This window comes from Gossypium raimondii, chromosome 4 (assembly GCF_025698545.1).
Source record: "Gossypium raimondii isolate GPD5lz chromosome 4, ASM2569854v1, whole genome shotgun sequence".
In the NCBI taxonomy this organism is placed as follows: Eukaryota; Viridiplantae; Streptophyta; class Magnoliopsida; order Malvales; family Malvaceae; genus Gossypium; species Gossypium raimondii.
This window is the reverse complement of record NC_068568.1, coordinates 44,016,598-44,037,588: the sequence shown is the minus strand read 5'-3', so window position 1 is coordinate 44,037,588 and position 20,991 is coordinate 44,016,598. Positions and strand designations below refer to the sequence as shown.

At 30.8% G+C, this 20,991-nt stretch overlaps 2 protein-coding genes across 2 annotated transcripts; one reads left to right on the top strand and one right to left on the bottom strand.

Moving 5' to 3' along the window:
* The first annotated feature begins 8,916 nt into the window (after positions 1-8,916).
* Positions 8,917-10,664, top strand: LOC105780808 (UDP-glycosyltransferase 708C1). The gene has a single exon (XM_012605316.2). It carries the CDS (start codon positions 8,972-8,974, stop codon positions 10,472-10,474), a length of 1,503 nt encoding a protein of 500 aa, XP_012460770.2. The 5' UTR covers positions 8,917-8,971; the 3' UTR covers positions 10,475-10,664.
* Positions 10,665-16,356: 5,692 nt separating this feature from the next.
* Positions 16,357-19,273, bottom strand: LOC105780809 (F-box protein CPR1). Its single transcript, XM_012605317.2, has 3 exons — positions 19,104-19,273; positions 17,182-18,379; positions 16,357-16,986 (listed from the first exon to the last, which is right to left on the bottom strand). Exons 2-3 carry the CDS (start codon positions 18,323-18,325, stop codon positions 16,973-16,975), a joined length of 1,158 nt encoding a protein of 385 aa, XP_012460771.1. The 5' UTR covers positions 18,326-18,379; positions 19,104-19,273; the 3' UTR covers positions 16,357-16,972.
* Positions 19,274-20,991: the final 1,718 nt, after the last annotated feature.

Here is a 20,991-nt window from a genome sequence, read left to right as displayed (position 1 = left end):
GTTTGGATTTAATTTAATAATGGCGGTGAAAAAATAGAAAATAAATGACATTAGAATAAAATGTGTATAATTGTAATAAAAATTAAAAATGACAAAATATAGTTATATATATATTAAATAATAATTATAAATTATTAAAATTAGATTTGCATAAAAATATTAAAATTATATTATTATTGATTAATGAAATATATTCAAATTATATTATTTTAAATAATAATTAAAGTATATTTATTTTAAAAATAATATAATAAAATTAATATGTTTAAAATAAAAGTTGAGGGGTAAAAAGGAGATTACTCTCTTCACTGGAGCTAGAGGTGTGCATGGGCCGGGCCGGGCCGGGCTCAACTAAAAATTTAGGCCGGTTTGCTAGGCCCGGGCTGAAAAATGGGCCTAAAATTTTGCCCAAGCCTAACCCGGGTAAAAATGCTAAAACCCGGGCCCAACCTAGCCCGCCTATATTAATTTTTATATAATTTTAAAAAATGTATAATACATCAAAAATACTAAAAACATCAAAATAAATATTTCCCAAAATAAATTTTAAAAACTATATATACTTAAATAACACTAAGATAGATGCAACTTAACAAGCAAATGTCTCTAAAATAATAACAAAATTAAAAAATGTCTTTAAAATATAACAAAATTAACAATAAAATAAGTTTTATACAATATCCAAACAATAACAACAAAATAGTAAAATGATAGCAAAATAGGGAGAAAACAACAAGAAAATAATATTTAAAAAAAAACAAATTTTTGTCCTTTAGTGAAATCGGGTCGGGCCGGGCCAAAAATGCCTTACTCGAAGTCTGGCTCGTTTTTTAATCAGGCATTATTCTTTTGTCTAAGCCCATTTTTTGGGCCTATATTTTTACCTAAACTCTTCCACATTTCGAGCGGGCTTTTGGGCTGGGCCAAGTGGCTCAACCCATGAGCAGGTCTAACTGGAACCCAAATTATCAAGTGTACCCGTAAGACCTTAGTGAAAATCTAAACTTTAAAGAGGTGAGTTTCCTCTATTTAGTGATGAGGTTGGAGAATAAACCTCCTATAAAAGACACTACACAGAAGGGTAAGGGGGATTCGAAGGAAGGTTAGGTGGCTTCATTTCTATGGTTCACCAAATCCTTTACAATTAAATTATCATGACAGTTAGATCGAATATAAAGGCACCTAATATAGACTTGGTTGATGCACAGATTTCAACAGAAGTTCTTGAATTTTCTCTCACAGTTCTTCTTAAGAAATTGCTTCATCATCTATTTAAGGTCAAGCATGAGGAAATACAAATACAAACGCAAGAAGAAAATAACTTAGCTAATAAAATAAACTGCTATTTAAAATGAAATAAGCGTTGCTTTTAAGTTTAGGCAACAACCACATACACAACGACCACAAAATCGTTGCATAAGCTATAATGCAGTGATATTTGTCATTTAAGCAACAATGTTTGAGCATTGCTTAAGGTCATTTTTGTTGTAGTGCTCCCAATCTATTGGTCATAACTTAAAGATCAATGATATTTAAATTAGATTGGTCGGTCGGATCGAGAATCGTTTGAGGCATCAACAGGGTTTTATGGTCGGTCCGCAACCCCTGGATACCGAAGGTGTCCTTGGGGCGATCTCGCAATTCCTACGGGTTGAAGACAGTGGGATTGGTCCATAGATTTTCCTTCCTTTTGTCGCATTTCACTCAAAGGGTTGAAGGGAGATAATGCATCAAGCTGTTCGCAAGGGCCAACTTGATCCTCTTCCCCAGAGATCCCAGATGGGGAAACTTAGGGGAGCCGCCGACTTCAACTACTGTCCATGTACGATCCATATTAAATTTGACTAACTGCTCATCCTACCTCTTCTACGTTCTTGACAGTTCAAAAAATAGAATAAAACCAATTAACTCACTATTAACTAGTTAAACCATGTATATATATATATATTTCAATTGGACCGTTGGAACTGAAAAATTGTGACACTATTCTAAAAATATCGCCTAAGGGCATTACTAATTTTACCAAACTTATTATTCTCGTCTAAGCCTAAATCAAAATGGACTCTACCCTAGGCCCAACAACTCTCATAAAGAAAATAGGTCCAACTCTTTGCATAAGTTATAGATTTAAAACCTGTATTTTGATTTGATCATTTTCAGTCCTTATACTTTTAGAAATTAAAAATTTTAGTCCTGACTAAATGGTAACTATTAAATTCATTAAGTTAATTTCTGTTATTTTCAAAATTTGATGCGTTAAACATATTATCACATGTGTAATGCCATGTTAGCTTGTTAATTCCATATATCACTCACAAGTCATCTGCGTTATGACTAAAATTTGCTCCATCCGTTCACTTCTCATTCAACTTTTAATTTCTTTTTCCAGGAAAATACAAAAGGATGGAGTAAACGGCAAATCTTGTTTAATAAACTAAATTGATCCAATTCCAAGACTCTCAGTTGGCGTAATTTAAGGGAATTTGTATTTGTTTAATCTAACCTTAATTTCTTAATATGTGCAGACTGCTGCACTTAACATATTTTTATACCCTCTTGCGTGGTATTAATATTGAATTTGTCCGTCTTCATATCTATTTTACAATACATATTTGAGGTTTATGATTGTCTTTTTTAATAATATCGTCTTCAAAATTTAAATTTATGAGAATGTAACGTAATTACTAATTACCATTCAAATTTATTTTAGGTGTGGATTTTTCATTTTTCTAAAATGGACACATTTTGTGTATAGATGTAGCATGGAATTTAACCTAGCTATTAATCAATTAATATTTGCATCTGTAATCCGACAAAAGATTGGAAATCTCGAGGGATCTGACATTAAAGAAATCGGGGCAAGTTCAACTAACTCAATTTTAGTAACTTGTTACGTAGAAGTGGAAGCTCATTGGAGGGCTTCCTAATTAAATCTAGAATTTAAAGATAAATTATTAAAAATATATAAAAAAATCAATTCAACTGTCTTGTTCAGTAAGTCCATATCGATTCTTAAATTAATTGGTCTAATAACTTTCTTTGGACTTTGGATTGGTATCCCGATCGATTCTCGATCCAAATGATTCAACCAAATGGTTCAATCCAATTCAAACAACCATAAAAAAAGAAAACATATTATTAGGAGGGGAATTATTTATTATTATTATTTTTTAATGTTAAATATATACATTTGAAGTTTAATTTTAAAATGCATGTGTTTTGAATATTAAATGTCCTCGATATTCATGGGTGTTAAGGTTTATGTGAATTATATTTGAACAAAATTTGATAAATATAGTTCTCAAGATCCTACTTTCATGTAAGAGAATCATCAAGAGATATAATAAGAAAACCGTACCCCAACCTCGATATCCACCAGTATCAAGGTCATGATCATTTTTAGAGATTATGTTAAGGATCTAATACTTCAACTTATACGGATTTGATCTTAATTAACTTGATCTCAACACTTATGGGTGTCGAGTCTCACTTCTAATTTTAACTTCTCTCAAACCCTAAAAACCCTCCGTCCTTTACACATTCAAACCATAGACTTCTCAAAAGATAATTTCAATCAGTACGAGCTTTTTTTTTTTGTGCCAAATTTATCATGTGAGCTTTTTTTCTTTTCTTTTTTTGTTCTTTTTTGCAAATGTTATGATATAATAATTTTTTCATTTTTTTTCTTGAATATTTTAAATATTTCTTTATTTTTATTGTTATTGTAGTAAAATATGGTCTTTTTATTTGATGTTGTGTTATTTACATTTATTGAATTTGTTAGTATTATTCCTAATGCTAATACTTTAATATTATACATTCTTAATTGATAATATGACCAGCCAATTTAACATAACATTTTTGGGTCTACGAGAGGAGATGTTTAGGGTGAGTTTGGATGGGTGGTGCGTTTACTTGTGGTTAGTGTAAAAATAACGGTAGCGATAAGATTAGATACTGTAGCGTGAGACAAAAAGTAATCTAAACGCATCGCACCGCACTCAATTGCCCATCCAAACCCACCCTTAGTATGTTGCAGTGACTTTTAATGATGATGTCAAGATGATGATATTTGAACAAAAGCAAAGTGGTAATAGCAATCTCAAAACTCGATGACGTCTTCGACGCTAGAATTACGTCGTTGTTTGGTTGAGATTGAATCGGGTACATACTAGAAAGGCTTGTATAAGGTGTGGACAAACTAGTTATACTCACCATTGTTTGTGCAAAGTTAGGCTAGATACTTAACAAATCTAGCAATGTAACACACTATACCCAACCTGATTACCAGATTAAGATAACATTATAATTTACACATATTAGTTCCGTTATTTCAGTATATATATTTATTGGCATTTGGGATAAGCCAAAATAAAATTTTTAATCATTCTTGCATTTAGAACAATATATTAAAGTGAAATAACCATTGTAAAAAATAGGGAACACGGCTGTATAGATTTTGGGAACTGTGTTTAAGTTTGAAATTCAAGGGATAATTTACCAAATTAATTCCTAAAGTTTACCCAATTTAACCCTTGTTCAAATCTCAAAATTTTAAGCCAATTTAATTCAAATATAAATTGTAATTAAGCATTTTAAAATCCAATTTTCTTATATTACTTAATTAACATTTAAACTATTTCATATGAATTAAGCAAACATTGAGTTTCACATTTAAGTCCCACCACATTTAACCTTAATACACACACCTAAGTACATGCTATTTACTGAAACGACATAAATTAATACTTTACCCCTTCCTCGGATCCACTAATGTGATGAGATGAGGTGCTTTCAATCTTCAAAAATCATTTTCCTCTACTTTTAACCTACACGCATGAACACACGTTAAGCTATTGCTAGCTTAGTACGTACAACTAATATTTAGATCATAATCTATATTATAAATTATAACTCATTTATTTTTACCACATAGAAACATTTAAATGACTTGTTTGTATTCATCATACATAATTTACCAATCAATTCACTTACTCTTACAATTAGGTCCACATTTATTATTATTTACTCATTAAACACCAACTAAACATATTGATTTAGTTAACATCTCCATAATACTAGAATCACATGATTTCCTTAAAATTCTCATTTACTCCATTTAGGTAAAATTTCTAATAATTTACTTTACTTATTTCAACCATATATTTTCTTTTTCTTTTTCTCAATTTCATAACTTTTCAACACATATAATCTATATAATTCAATAGTCACTAAAATAGTTTTGTACCTGTTTCAGAGTCCTAGTAGACTTAATAGAACACACAGGATATACATGACAGAACATAACACCGCCGAAATGGATGAACAGAAAGCACAAATGTGCTAATCGATGAGCACTGACATGCTAATAATCAGAGAGCACGCTAAGGTTCCTTAATGGCATGCCACTAATATCCCAGCAGTTCTTATCTCATCTACTCGGGCAAGTCATAATATACACACGTCACTTTTACACTTTTTACCATTTATCCTTATAACAATACTTCGTATAATTATATCTTCCTTTTTCATTAACACATGTAACTTGTCTCAATATTTAATAATCTTCCATAATTCCACTAAGAATTCTTATTATACATTTCACCTATCACTTTTACTTATTTTACAATTTATACCTCATCATGACATTTCATGTAACAATATCTTTTCTTTCAATTTCGCATATAACATATTTCATTTCTCTATTTAACTTCCATATTCCACCATAATTTCTTATCACATTCACATTCACCGTCATTTTCATTTTTTTCTCTAAATTTTGTCCTTGAGGCATCAAATCCACAAATAGAATTTATAATTCCTTTAATACATGTAACATGTTTCACCAATTAATATAATTTCCATAATTCATCGCTAATCTTTATTAATTCTTTCTTTTCATGTTATTTTACGCTTTTAACACACTAATCCTTATCTTTCATTTTTTTATAAAACATCTGTACATTATTTCACATATCATTATTTCACATGCTTCTCTTCACATTTAATTACATAAATATATAGTTCCATCAACTTTTACATCCTCTATAATTTAGAATTTTTTATGCACTTTAAATATTTTCTCACATCTCTTTCAATTTCTTTATCACATGTTACTTAATAAATACAATCAATTCATTATTTATTATATTTAATTATCAAGCCTTATTATTCACTTTTTCGACTTATAAATTTGTAATTAAATACCATATTAAAATTATATTCATTCTAACTATTAACTTCATAATCAAAACAAGTAAGAATCTAGTTGTACTTACAACTCAAAATATGGAATCAAGCTTTCTTCCTCTTCTTCCTCCTTTAGCTCCTCCTTTGCTTTATTTCTCTACTTGTTTCTCACTTCCCTTCACTTTTTCTTAATCACTTGTATTCAACACTAATTGTTATTTTCTCTCTCCTCTGAGACAAGTAAGGATGCATTTCTTTTAATAACTACACTTCGCTACTAATTTTACTCACTAATCTTGAAGAAATTTAGAAGAAACTAACTTAATTGATTTGTATTTGGTGAGAGGGACTAAATTGAAAGAAAAATAAAAGTTAAACTGGTGGGAAAATGGTGGCTGACGGGAAGTACCATGGCTAATGGCCTTTATAGCCTTTTTTCTTTAATCTTTTTCTTTCTCCATTTTTCTAAACTTCTCCATCAATTTATCTATACAAAAATATCTTTTTATGTTATTTACCATCTTGCCCTTTTCACTTAATTATAATTAAGCCATTACTTTTTCATAATTATATTTTCAATTCTTTTACCATTTTATCCTTCTACTTTTCTATAATAACATCCATGTGTCCTATTTCTTTTGGTATATTTTCACCTCTAGTCCCTCCCCCTTTTTCATCAATTTAATTTAATCCTTCAACACCCAATTTTATCACATTGTCCCAATACTTTCCATTAATTTAATCGGTTCCCAAAAATTTATATTAATATTTATACTTTCCAAATATCTTATGCACGTATCTTTTGTGTCTCATAACTCTTTAAGTTTCCAATTTCTGACTTTTCTCAAAATTTTGACTAATTTATTGTATATTTATCACTGTTTAAGACTCTGAAAATTTTTGGGGATGTTACTAGCATAGACATCCTTATAGGAGGAGTGGGGTAGGCAAGTTTAACAAATTCAATATGTAGTCTTTGATATCTCTATTCGGTAGGTTTCACAAGTTTGACATGCACTCTTCATTGTCTTCATTGACAACTCAATTATACGTGCATTTCAACAAATTGAAGATGTTGTCCTTCTTGAATAAGATTCGTTACTCTTATACCAATTGTAATAATGCGTTAATTGTGTGCAAATAGGATAAAAGAGAGTAGGTTGTTGTACTAAAAAAACACATTAGGTTCAATTGAAAGGGTCATAGATGATCTCACTTAAAAACCAACCTCCTGACAGAATCTCCCTCTAATGTAATTTAATAGCACAATATATCACTACAAATGTATCTTACAAAATAGTGAAAGAAAAACAATAAAGAATACCAGAACTTTGACGAGGTTTGGCAAATTACGCTTATGTCTTCGCACATTACAAATAGAAAAAATAAAAATTTTACTTTATGAAGGAAATAACAAATTTTGAGATGATTTAAAAGTAGGGAAACCACCTCCATTTATAATAGTACAAACACTTCACAACCTTACATTTTTAAGATGTGGGATTATGCTATTTCTTCACTAATGATGAAAATTTATTATACTCGATCAATGCACTCTTAATGACATGCTAAAGACAATAGGCTATGATGGATCTATTACTTATGAACAATAGCCCAACGTTGATCTTTCCTCGAATGCAAATCAATCGTGTATCAAGGTTCATCCACTTCAGCAAAATGTCTTAAACAATCCCAAACTGTTGTAAAACAAAACTATCAGTAGGGATGAGCGTTTGATCGAATCGAATAAAAAAATTCAAGTTAATTGAGCTGACGATTCCTATTTTATCATCCTAATCGATTTGAAATTTTCCCAAATCGAGTTGAGTGAGATGAAATTAAAATTGAATTGAGTATATTTGTTCGAGTTAAATTTAAAAATAATTTTGGTGTTTTTTATTTTTATGTAAAAATATTTTTCTTTAAAGTTTTTAAAAATGATCGTATAAAGAAAAATTGAAGTGAACAAATAAAAGCAATTGATGAAAAAAATTAAGATGATTTTAATTTTTGGGGTAAAGGGGGAGAAATAAAAGTTTTTTGGAGGATTTTGATTTTTGGGAGTAAAAGGAGGAGGAAAAGTAAAATTTTTTGGAGGTAAGGGTGATAAAAAATTTTCGGGGGATTTGATTTTTTTGGATAAAAGGGAAGGGAATAGTTTAATGTTCAATTTATTTGAATTATTTGAATCAACTTTATTTAAATTCGAAATTCGAAAAAAATGAGTTGATCTTATTAATTCGATTAACTCGATTCGAATAAATCGAAATTTAAATTTTTTCAATTTTTCTAATTGAATTTTGCTCACCCCTAATTATCAATATGTCAAATTGTAGGGTTTGGTCTTTTCAAATCATTAACAATTAAAGATAATGTAATGAATTGAATTATCAAATTTATCTTACATCTTAAAATATAAAATACTCATTTGGTTGTCATGTAACAAGAAAAATGATGTTGTAATGACCTTGAATTTAATAAAAAATAATTGACAAATAGATATAAATTTTAAAAATTGAAAAGTACAATCCCTAAAAATAAAAATGTAATTGTTAAATTTCAAACATACAAAAAGTATAGGGATTTGAGCCTATTTTAACCATTTTAAATTTGTAAATACTTGTTGATTCGATTGGTATGTGTATTGTTGTCAATGCAAGAGAACATACTTCGAGTATCTCGAAATGTAATATCCTCTTGTGTATAAGAGGTGAGAGATTAGGAGTAATTTTAAACGTTTTCTAAAAAAAAAAAAAGATAAATTAATAAACGAGTCATCCATATGCTTATATGTATAAATTCCACATGTTCTTTCCATCTAAATTTGAAATTCAAACATTCATCTCACACAAAAATGTCGATTTCCCCAGGTTCTGTCACATCTCAGCCGCACATTGCGCTCTTTCCGAGTGCCGGAATGGGTCATCTGACCCCTTTTCTCCGCCTCGCCTCGCTGCTATTATCCCACAACTGTAAGCTAACTTTGATCACCACCAAACCTACTGTTTCAGTCGCTGAATGTACACACATTTCTTCCTTTCTCTCCAAACATCCAGAAATCAATCATATTGAATTCCATGTCCCTCCAATGCAGCATTCGGGTTCCATTTCGGATGACCCTTTTTTCATCCAATTCGAAGCCACTAGCCGCTCTGCACATCAGATACATCCATTGTTAGCTTCTTTAACTCCACCGGTTTCCGCCATTTTTGCAGACCTTGTGGTCGCCAATGGTGCCAACAAAGTTGCGGTTGATCTCGGGGTTCGAAACTACATTGTTTCTACCACTTCTCTCAAGTTTCTTTCACTCATGGCGTATCTACCGGTCCTGACAACATCGGATGCTGCTAAGCTCGTCGATGGTGCCACCGAGATCGAGATCCCGGGGCTGACCCCGTTGCCGATATCAAGCATTCCACCTCCATTCTTCAATGCCGATCATGGGTTTACAGCAACCCTTGTTTCAAACGCTAAAGCTCTCCCTTTCTGCAATGGAATCCTAATGAACACCTTTGAATCCTTTGAGCCTGAAACTCTTTCAGCAATCAACAACAAGAGAGCCTTAAGCAATCTCCCATCGATTCTCCCTATAGGACCATTGGAAACTTATGGTCTCAACATGAACGGCCAAACTCGATATCTTCCATGGCTGAACGACCAACCAGCTGAATCAGTCGTTTTCTTAAGCTTCGGAAGCAGAACGGCCATGTCGAAAGATCAAATAAAGGAATTAAGTGATGGATTAGAGAGAAGTGGGTATCGATTCCTTTGGGTTCTGAAGACGAAAAAAGTTGACAAAGATGAAAAAGAAGATTTGGGAGAGATATTAAGCAGTTCCTTTCTCGAAAGAACAAAGAACAGAGGTATGGTAATAAAAGAATGGGTGAACCAGCAAGATATTCTGGGAAATGCAGCCATTGGAGGATTTGTAACCCATTGTGGGTGGAACTCAGTGATGGAAGCTGCTGGGAATGGGGTTCCAGTGCTGGCATGGCCTCAACATGGGGACCAAAGAACAAATGCAGAGGTTTTGGAGAAAGCTGGGCTTGGAATATGGGATGCAACGTGGGGATGGGGAGGTCAGAGATTGGTTAAACAAGATGAGATTCAGAGAAAGATCAGTGAGTTGATGACAGATGAGAAGCTGAAGAGCAAGGCTAAAAGTGTAGGGGATGAAGCTAAGAAAGCTACTGGAAATGGTGGGACTTCCAAAAACACAATCCTGGAAACCATTGAATCGTTGAAGCAAAATGTGCAGACTGTTTTAGGAACTCGTAAAAATTAGACATGGGATTTGGGATTTTTATTGTTTAATTCGCATTAATGATTTATTTTTCAACAATATGATCCAAGTCAATGAGTTTGCAATTTTAGTCAACTGTTTTAGTCTGGTCAATATGTTGAACGTTCTAGGTGTGTGACCTGGGTTCAAGGAATATCTAATTTTATCCCATCTACCAAATATGTTTCCTAAACTGATATATTTTTTTTCTTTTTTAAACACCTTTGTAATTTGTATTTCATGTTGTTTCAAGTTTTTTTTTATTTTTAATTAATAAATATATTATTTTCAAATTTTTTATTTTTAATTCATCTTTTAATTAATATCTATTTTATTTATAAAATCAAATAATAAACATGTAATTATATAATAAAATACATATTTCACATATATCATTATGATAAAAATATTTGAAATTAATAACTCCTTTATATATAATATAAACTATCAGCTAATTTTTTTATATATTTTTCTTTTAATATTTATATGTCAAATATTTATTTTCTTCACGTATATATTGTGGGTATGGTAATTTCTAATATTATAAAATGAAATAATTATTTTAAATATAATTATTAATTTTATATGTAAAATATTTCAGATATCATTGTTTTTCATCTACATTGTGGGTTGATATTTTAAATATTTTTATATGTGAAATATTTTAAATGCACATACAAGAATATATAATACTAAAATTTAATACACTCATGATATGTATTGAAAAATAAAATTACACATATAAAAATTATATTTACTAAAAATAATGATATTTGTAATAATTATTTGATTTTATGAATAAAAGAGATATTAATTAAAAGATGAATTAAAATAAAAAAATATAAATATAATATATTTATTAATTAATACTAATAATTTGAAACAATATGAAATAAAAATTACAAATGTGTTTAGAATATGAGGAATTGAACCGAGACTTATGAATAAAATCATTATTAATCAAAGGAACTGATATGTTAAAAATATTAATTAAAAATAATAAAAATTTTAAACAATATGAATAAAAAATACAAATGTGAGCGGGAGAAAAATCAAACTCAAGACTCAAGAAGTAAACCACTAACATTTGACCAAAGATACTTATTATATTAAAAAAAGTCAAAAAAATACGATTTAAAGGAAAAGCGCCCTCCTTTATAGAAAGCGCATCCAACTGGACGTGCTTTCACAGACTCTCTAAAATTGACCTATTTTCTTAAATTTTAAAAAAAAAAAACCCGGCCTATTTGGCCAATAAACTTTTTTTGGGGGCATATATGATTAATTTAGCCCCATGTTTGAATTCTAGATTTATATTATTCTAGTTTATATTCCAACATGCGTGAGTGTCGTATATATTTATTTTGGTCTGGTATGGAGATATATATATTAATTCTGGGAAAACAATTATGTTCATATTTTGTATCAATTTATCTCATATTTTATATAATTTGTCACACTGATTCAATCTATAAAACAACTATATATATTCGCATATTATTTTCTCATGTTAATAATACATTTTTATGTAGATTTTGATATATATGTTTGATATCTATGTAATGTACATATAATTTTTCATGACACCATGACTTATTATTATTATTATATCTTAATTTATTTCATATTTACTACAATTTTTCTAATTTTAATTTTAAATCTATTTACTTAAAATTTGCATCATTGCACTTATTATAAATTAATATAAATATTATATTAAAAAAGTTTAATTTAATTTTCAAACAAGACAATTTATTTTTATTGTAAGATATTTCAAATAATATGAAATTTGCATTCATTTGTAAGGAATGTCAACCTTTTAAGAATAAATAATTGAACTTTGGAATAGAGGGGAGATTCTCTCATTACAAGTAATACTGCATTACACTAGGTTCAGATCGAAAATGTTGTAGGAGTATATGGATCAGATTCTTTCTTTGGTCGACTTACATGTCAGCCGACATGGTTGCAGCCGTTGCATTTGGCATTCTTGCCAGGAACATTGATGGAGGTTCTGGTTTATGGATGCGGGCCTGCAGAGCAATTGCAATCCATTGAAACTCAAAGAAATGGGAGATGATAAACAAAGCAGTTCATTGTGGAGCATGGGCAACAACTTAGGAGAGGTGGGGAGTTATTAGCTCATGTTTGCCTTCTGATGGCACGAAAGGTATACTTCCAAATTCGTGAAGACAAATGGATGGTTCATTGTCCACATGCTTGCCATCCTCCTCCTGCCCTATTGGTGTTGTAATCAAATGGACGGAACAACCGGTCTTGGTGAATTACCCGACTTGGAGTCACTGGATTTCTCATCATAATCTGTCCCATTGCTTGATATTTTTGCTGTAAAATAAGCTTTTGCATTATTTTGGCTTTGTTTGTTGACAAACATGTTTTTGCGACACTTTTGTTCCTATTGTCAGGTTATATTATCGATTATAAATATATTTATATATGTATAAAGATTAAAATTATTAAATTTTATCTATTTAATTATATAAATTTTGTATAAATATTATAAAACTTATTTTAAAATTAAATATTTTGGAAAAGATATTTTGCTCAATCACTTTAAGGTAGCTTTTAATACAGTGGAAAGTGATAACTTTTTTGAGAATTTAATCAGTTTTGAAAACTAGTTTCATTCCAACTGTCGTTAGAACAAAACAAACAGAAAGATTAAATAAAAAGTAATGCAATGAATAAAGTAAAGAGAGAATTAACACACGATATTTATTGAAACAGTTCAGACACTACGATTCTACGTCTACGGAGCCTCACCTTGTGAATGGTTTTTTTCAAGAATCGTCTAGATTACCTATTGGCTTAAGTTCAATCTACCCTTATACAAAGAAGTAATTGCAACCTCAATACTAATCTCAATTGTCACAAATCACTTACCCAAACAATACAATAAATAACACAAAAACACACCAAATTTGTCGACAAGTACACTCTAAAAAGCGGCTCTTGATGTGCAGCACAAAATAGCCTATTTATAGGCCTCTTCAAGTGGTTAATCAACAATGTTTTGATAGGCTTTAAATTCCTATTTAAAAGTTGAAATTATTCCGTTAATTATCCTGAGTATTTATCATACAAAAGTCTTCATAATCAAGATTTCAATTGCTCCAAAATTCTCTTGAATAAATATGATATTTATCTCTAACAAATAGCAAAATAAGAATAAGACTTTCATGTTTATCCAATCACCTCAAGCAATTCAGTTGAGAGTCTTAGTGTAACAACCCGCTTTTCAGTGGTTTCGTTAATAGTAGTTTCGAAACCACAATTTTGACAAGTGAGCCCGTAAATATTATTAATTTATGAGTTAAATTTATTGATTTAGTGAATTGTGATTTGATAGATTTTATTAATTGATCAGATAGTTATAGTACAAGTGGTTTGGACTTAGAGTTAGTGGTTTTGGAAAATGAGGTATCGAGAATTTGTTTTTGTAAATCGAGCCTGTAAATATTATTATTAAATATTTACAGAGTTGTTATATTGATGAATTGAAGTTTGGTCCGAAAATTTTAGAGTTTGGATAGCTAATTAAGAGAAAAGGACTAAATCGTAAAAATTGTAAAAATTAATTAGTATTGATTTTATTAGTTGAATGGTTTAATTAATGGTTTTGAAAAGGTTTATAAGACAATTTCACCATAATGGAGCACTAGGGACGGTTAGTGCTTTTTTCTTTGATTATTTTATGATAAATTATATTAAAAATAAAAAGAATAAAAGAAGAAGACATGAAAACACAGGTTCATCTTTTTCATTTTCTTTCTCACAACCGAAACCACCATTTTTAGAAGGGTTTAGGTTCGGCCAAGCTTCTCCTTGATGTATGTAAGTCCAATTCAAGCCTGTTTTTAATAATTTTTATGTTTTTGAGATCGTTGTAACTTAATCTAGTTAACTTGTATCTTCGTTTTCAAAATTGTTAAAGATTTTTAAAGTTGACATTGATGAAAATTGAAGCATTTGATATTTAATAGTTTGATTATAAGCTTAGATGTGTTTAAAGACTAATTTATAAAGTAATTTTGGTTAGTTTCAAATTTAAGGACTAAAATGTAATAATGTAATTTTAATATGAAATTTCTGAAATTTATGTATTTAGAGGGTTCTACAGGGATGAAATTGAATTTTAATTGTAAAATAAAGATTGAATTTGAAAGATATAATAATTTCTATTTTACGGACTAAATTGAATAAAATGTCAAAGTTTAAAAAATTGTATAAAATGAAATCAAAAGTTCATATGCATGTATTTGAGTATTATAAATTATTTTCAATTGATATCTTGAACTTAGTTATTATATAGATAAATAATCGGTAGATAATCTAGGAAAATGGAAAATTACGAATTAATTCTGACTCTTCGCTTTTGTTATTTGCCCTAGTAAGTTCATATGGTGTAGTTGTATTTGTAAATGTGTTATATGTGTTTAAATTATGAAATTACATATTGTGATTGTATTATGAATTGGTTGTAAAATGATACAAAAAGTGAAAAAAGGACTACATTGGAAAATATGATAGTTGTGATAAATACATAAAGATGTGTAATATTGGATGAATGTAAAATTCAATATACGAGTGTACGATATATATGATACTGTTATATTGTTAAAAGATATAGAAATGTATATTGTTTGAGCATCAAGTAGACTGAATTAATGATATGTAATTATATTTTGAATTGTGATTGGAACAGTACAAAAATGTGAAGAATGGAACGAATTGTAATAAATGATACTGATGTTTTATAGAGCCCGGATGAACATAAGATAACATACAATTGGCATGCCAATAGGGTTGATCGCACGCTAGTACAAGATATGTGTAAAGGATGTTATGGAGTAAAAGTTTTGATAGAGATATTATTGTTTACGTCGGTATCCTGCATTTGTTGCAGATTACAAACTTTATCTCTACGGAGACCTTGGTGTGGTGTAGTTATCGCTCTATTGAGCTATTTGGTGTGGTGGAGGGATGATACATTACATGATATGATAGTTATGCCTACAAGCTTCGCACTAAGGTGCCTTCGTGTGGTGTAACTACCCACGTATCTATATCTTATATTTTAGTTCATCGGGTTAACTGTTTAAAATTAATTTTTTCCATGAGATATATGGAAAGGGGCATGTTCATAACGTATGGAATGGATATGTTTATATGGTTATTCAAATGTTATATGATTGAACAGAACAAATTATGTGTATATGTTTAACACTTAATTAGCATTGACATCAAAATGGCCAGATAGATAGCAGTTTATATGTATAAAATATTTACCTTGTGAATGTCACATGTTGTGACAAGGATATAGATAAATTAGCTAAAATATAAAAGTTTGTGACCATTATGCACAAAACGTCCCATAGATGTCAACTTATTAAATAGGGTTCATTTGATCAAAATGAACTAGCCAAATCGTGGAACCCGTGGAGAAGCCTATCTACTTGAAACATCGGTAGTCCAGTAAAGCACTCCAGTAAAACTAGAGTTACCAGGGTAAATAGGATAAATCCTAAAAGGATAAAATTATATAGAGTTTAAATCTCTTAAGACTCTCAATTGTAGATAAGCTCTAATCTTGTCTATCGATGTAACTTAATCTGTACCGTTGTTTTTGAGAGAACTCAACTATAAATAGAGGTCTCCCCTTTCATTTGCAATTACTCCATTTATAGTTGTGAATATATTTGAGAGTATTTACTCAAGCAGTTGGCATGCTATGTTCCTTGGGCTTTTCTTTTTTTTTTTGTTGCTCTTTCATTTTGAGTGTGCTTTTGTCATATTTTTGGTGCCTTAAAGAATTTTTGCAAAAAATTCTCACTTTATCTCCTAAAGTCGTGCAGTTTACAAAATGAAAGGCCTAACCCTGTAACACTAATAATCACATTCCGTAGAAATTCTTAACATGGAAAATCATCGGCTGCCTGATGATTTTGGAATTGAAGCTCATACATACAAATATATATATGTAGAAAAGAAAAAAAAATATTTTAAAAATACCAATAAATTATCCTAATTAGAACTACTGAAACACATAAGTACGAGTACATATACGAAAACCATAAGAAAAACAACATGCGTACTTGTAAGGGGTTGATTGTTAAAAACGTCAGGAGAAAGAGATTGATTACCAAAAGAATTGGACAGATCTGGCCTCCGTACATCTTTAGTACAGAAACTTGTAATTAAATTCCCTGTGCTTGCCATCCTTGGTGCCTGTATTTTGTTTTCTGATCCTATGCACATTGATTTCATAACTAAATTCTTCTGCCGGAATTAGATTACCGTTACCATTCATCTGATTCACCTTCAAAAGAAAAAAGAACAAAGATTCTTATAAACCCAAAACTTAGCATGCCATTGCACTGTACATTTATGATCATTTCTGTCCATTGATGACATTGTTTCCTTTCTCTTATCCATGGATCCATATCCTGCAACATCATCTTTGTTTGGTCCTCCAAACCTTCACCAACCAAAATCTAAGACAAAAAACGAGGATTAGGAAGACAATGGACAGAACTTGATGTACTTTCAACAAAATTAATGCAAGTATTTCGAGCTATATTGCTCCAACTTTTCGTTTAGATTTCAAGATACTATGAACATTAGCAGAAATTTGCGTATATGTTTACGTGTACAAGAAGAGTGTTCAGAAAAACAAAAAGAAAATATACCTGTATTATCTCTTTGATCAAGCATTTGATTTCCTCCTTTGACTGAAACAAGGCTATTAACGTATACAAGAGTTGAAAATGACTTTGGAACCCCATAAATCGGAAGATCCTTGACTTCTTTGTTCCTAAGGTTATAAGACATCATTTGTCCATGGGATCCCTCCATGAGAATCTCATCAATTTTCCGAAATACCAAAGGCCTCTCCACTCTTGTAAGGGGTCCGATCGTTAATACGTTTGTCCAAGATTCCTTCACTCCATATTCCTTCATCACAAATATCTCGAACGATTTTTCGATCCCTCTTTCCGGGTAGATTACGAGAGCAATGCAATCGTTCCACACTAAAAGATTCCTGCAAATTGAATGATCATGCATGGAGATGAAACTCGGCATTGGTATTACTTGGAACTCCTCGTTTCCCATGTTGAATGAAAGGATGACTTCATTTCCGTTATCATCCATGGCATACCAATGGAATGCTCCATTAAAGTACGTCTCGAAACACGGGGAATATCGGACATGTGCAGGGACGGTAACGTTGATTTCTTTCCAAGAATCCGTTCCCATGGAGTATACTTCAGCCCTGGAAAAATGGGGTAAGTTACTCCCTCTTAGCTCCTCCCAATACGAAACAATCCTAACAACCTTGAAGCAATGGCTCTTAGCATCATAACCAAACCCCAACCCGGTGGTTTGAGATATCAAGCTTCGGATCCAGGGATAACAAGGGAGACAGGACTCAGGGAGCACCATGGACTCCCTAGTTGCAGGGTTACAGAGAAGTATGTAATCTCTGTAGTTTGATAGGCAAATAATGCCATCACAATGACCTAAAAGCTGTAAACATGGCTCCTTCCTATACAAGGACAAATCGACATCTAAATTTTCGAAAGAAAAACCATTCCCGCAGACTAATGACAGCAAGTTTTCTTTCTGTCCTAAACATGTGACGAGGCAGCGCTTCAGAAGGACGCATACATTGTTATTATAGTTGTAGTTGAGGTGCAGTTGGATGAATTTAGGATTGGTAATGAGAGAATGCCAATATTTGCAAACATACTTGCATCGCATCAAAGATTCGGCTGGCAGCCGTAAGAGAATTTCGAGGAACAATTCCCTCGGCAGATCACCGATGACCTCCATAATCGCCTCTTATTCTCCTCCTGTCTTGCAGCCAATAACTAGAGAAGCTGAACCCTGCATATGAACATAGTCATCAAAAACCGACCTATGAACCTTGTATAATTCGATTCGAATCCGCTTGTTTGTCGCCTCTAATCAAAGTTTTATATGCATCAACGGTGAATGCCTCTTATAAATTGTCCATGATGAATTGATGATAAAGTGGTATCCTATCATAATACGTGTGTTTACAACTATTTTATTAAGATGAGGGCTTAGATTTTGCAAATTCCTAAGTTTCAATTTGTGAGTAAAAGCTAAGATAAGACCCTGAAGGATTAATTTATTGAGAAGATAAAAAGGAAATTCTGATCTTATCAAATTCGGTCACTTCTAATGCTAAGCAGCCTAGCAAACCAATAAAACTAAGCCACTTGATTTGCTCCCTCCAAATCATTTGCATATCTTTTGTCCTATTCTATGATTTAGAAGCCTCTAAATGGTGACACGTTTACCGTATCATCATCATCATCGTCATCCTATTTCCTTAATTTTCCAAACACAGAATATTTATCCTACTTTTGTTGCAAATTCACTAAAGCACCCTTGGCATGATCTTTTAATTTTCAAAAACTACCCTTTCTTACCAAGTGAAAGATGATAGCAAATTTTCCCATCACACCGTATACATACGTACATATATATAGACGAAGAAACTGTGTCTGTTCTAGCAATGTTTCGAACAACACCCTTCCATGCATATATGAATATTAATGAAGAAAAAGTGTGGATAAGATACCTCAAAATCGGCTCCAACAGCATCAACCAAAATAGTGAGGCTTTTTTTCATACAGAAAAGTTGGTGCCAAAGAAAAGAAGATATGGAGAAGAGAGCGGTGGAGAAGGAAAAGGAGATGGGGAATTGAGATGTAGAGGCATGGTGTTGTTTTGTGGCATTTGAGTTGTATGTTTGTGTTTGTCAGCACATCATTTTCTATATATATATATATATATATATATATTCATGAAATGGTAAACAAACACATCATTATGTTTGAAAAGGAAAGCTTTATTCCATGCACTTCTACTATCTCTTAGATTCTTTTAACTAATATTAATGTGATACTCTTTTGAATTATAAACAATAACAATGAGATTAAGGTGATGCTAATCAAACAAACTACACCATCTTATGTTTTGATTATATTAAATTTGATTTTATGTAAATACAATCCAATGATTATAAAAAAATTGTAATAAATTAATACATGACATAAAAATAATATGAAAAATAATTAAAATACATAAAAAAATTAAATCAACATAAATGCTTCAAAATTGAAGGGTTACGAAAAATTGTGATAAATATGATAAATTATGTATTACTATAAATTAAATAAATATTTAAAAATATTTGTATTTTTTATATGTATTAACTAATTTATAATTTTATGTTTTAAAACTTTTAAACAGTATAATAATTAAATATTATTTTTGTGAATTAATTTATATTTTATGTATTTAAGTAAAAATAAATAAATTTTGAGAGAGACTGGGTTCAATGCACCCATTTTCTTAGATTGATAAGCATATTAGGAAGGCAAGGGTTGATAAGAACAAAATTATTGGCTTTGCAGTTTGGTATTAGAAGTGAAGGTGCATGAGATTTGTTTGTTCTAATACAGGGGAGAGGAACCATTGGTAGAAGAATTAAAGAATTTAAGTTTTACATATACATTGAATGGCGTCAACTATTCTATCACCCAAACAACTCTCTCTTTCCTTTGTCCTTAAACTATGTTAAAAAGTGCAATGAGAGCATGCCATTGAAGCTCGAAGGGGATAACATTGGCACCGTGGGAGCAGTTCTCAGTGAAGATGATTATGAGGGTGGTATTGGGTATTTAGTTTAGCTGCTGAGTTGAGGGGTTTCGTTGCATGGTGTCCATAGTTATTAGGATTTGAGTTTGGGATTAGATAAGGTTTAGATGGGTTTAAAAATTAAGTCACACCGACTTTTCAAATTTTTAAAAACTTTCATAGGTGGGCTAGCAAAATTTCATTAATTCAGGTTTGGAATTATTAGGCATATTAGCTATATATGTGATCTGCAACGAAGTTAGCTTCAAGAAAAACACGAGAGATCAGAATCTATCATTCTGGTTGCAATGTTCTTTAATGCTTCTAAACAACCTTGGGTTTCAATATTATTGTTGGGGCAAACTACAAAATTCATCATTTATATTTTAGTATATTTATATTTTGTCACTAAACTTTAAGAAAGTACTAATTAAGTAATCATTAATATTATCGATTTATTATGTTATATTCACTCAACTATCAACTCTCGTTAACGCAGCAGTGACAAGTTGATGTGACATCAAATGTTGTCATTCTCACTATGTAACAGCCCGATTTTTGGGTCTAGTCGGAACAGTGGTTTCAGGACCACAAATTCGACGATAAAAATTTTATTTTTATGGTCTACAATTTCACGGAATGATTTCGTGAAAATTTCGTTTGAAAATTTCGACATTTGAGCACTCAATTTATTTAAAAAGTCTAAATTGATATGTGATCTCGAAAATTATTACAGTAAGAGAGTAGGTATTCTTGATATAGTAAAACAAGGAAATTTTGAGGACGAAATTTATTTTAAGAGTGAGAGAAATGTAATACCCCGAAAA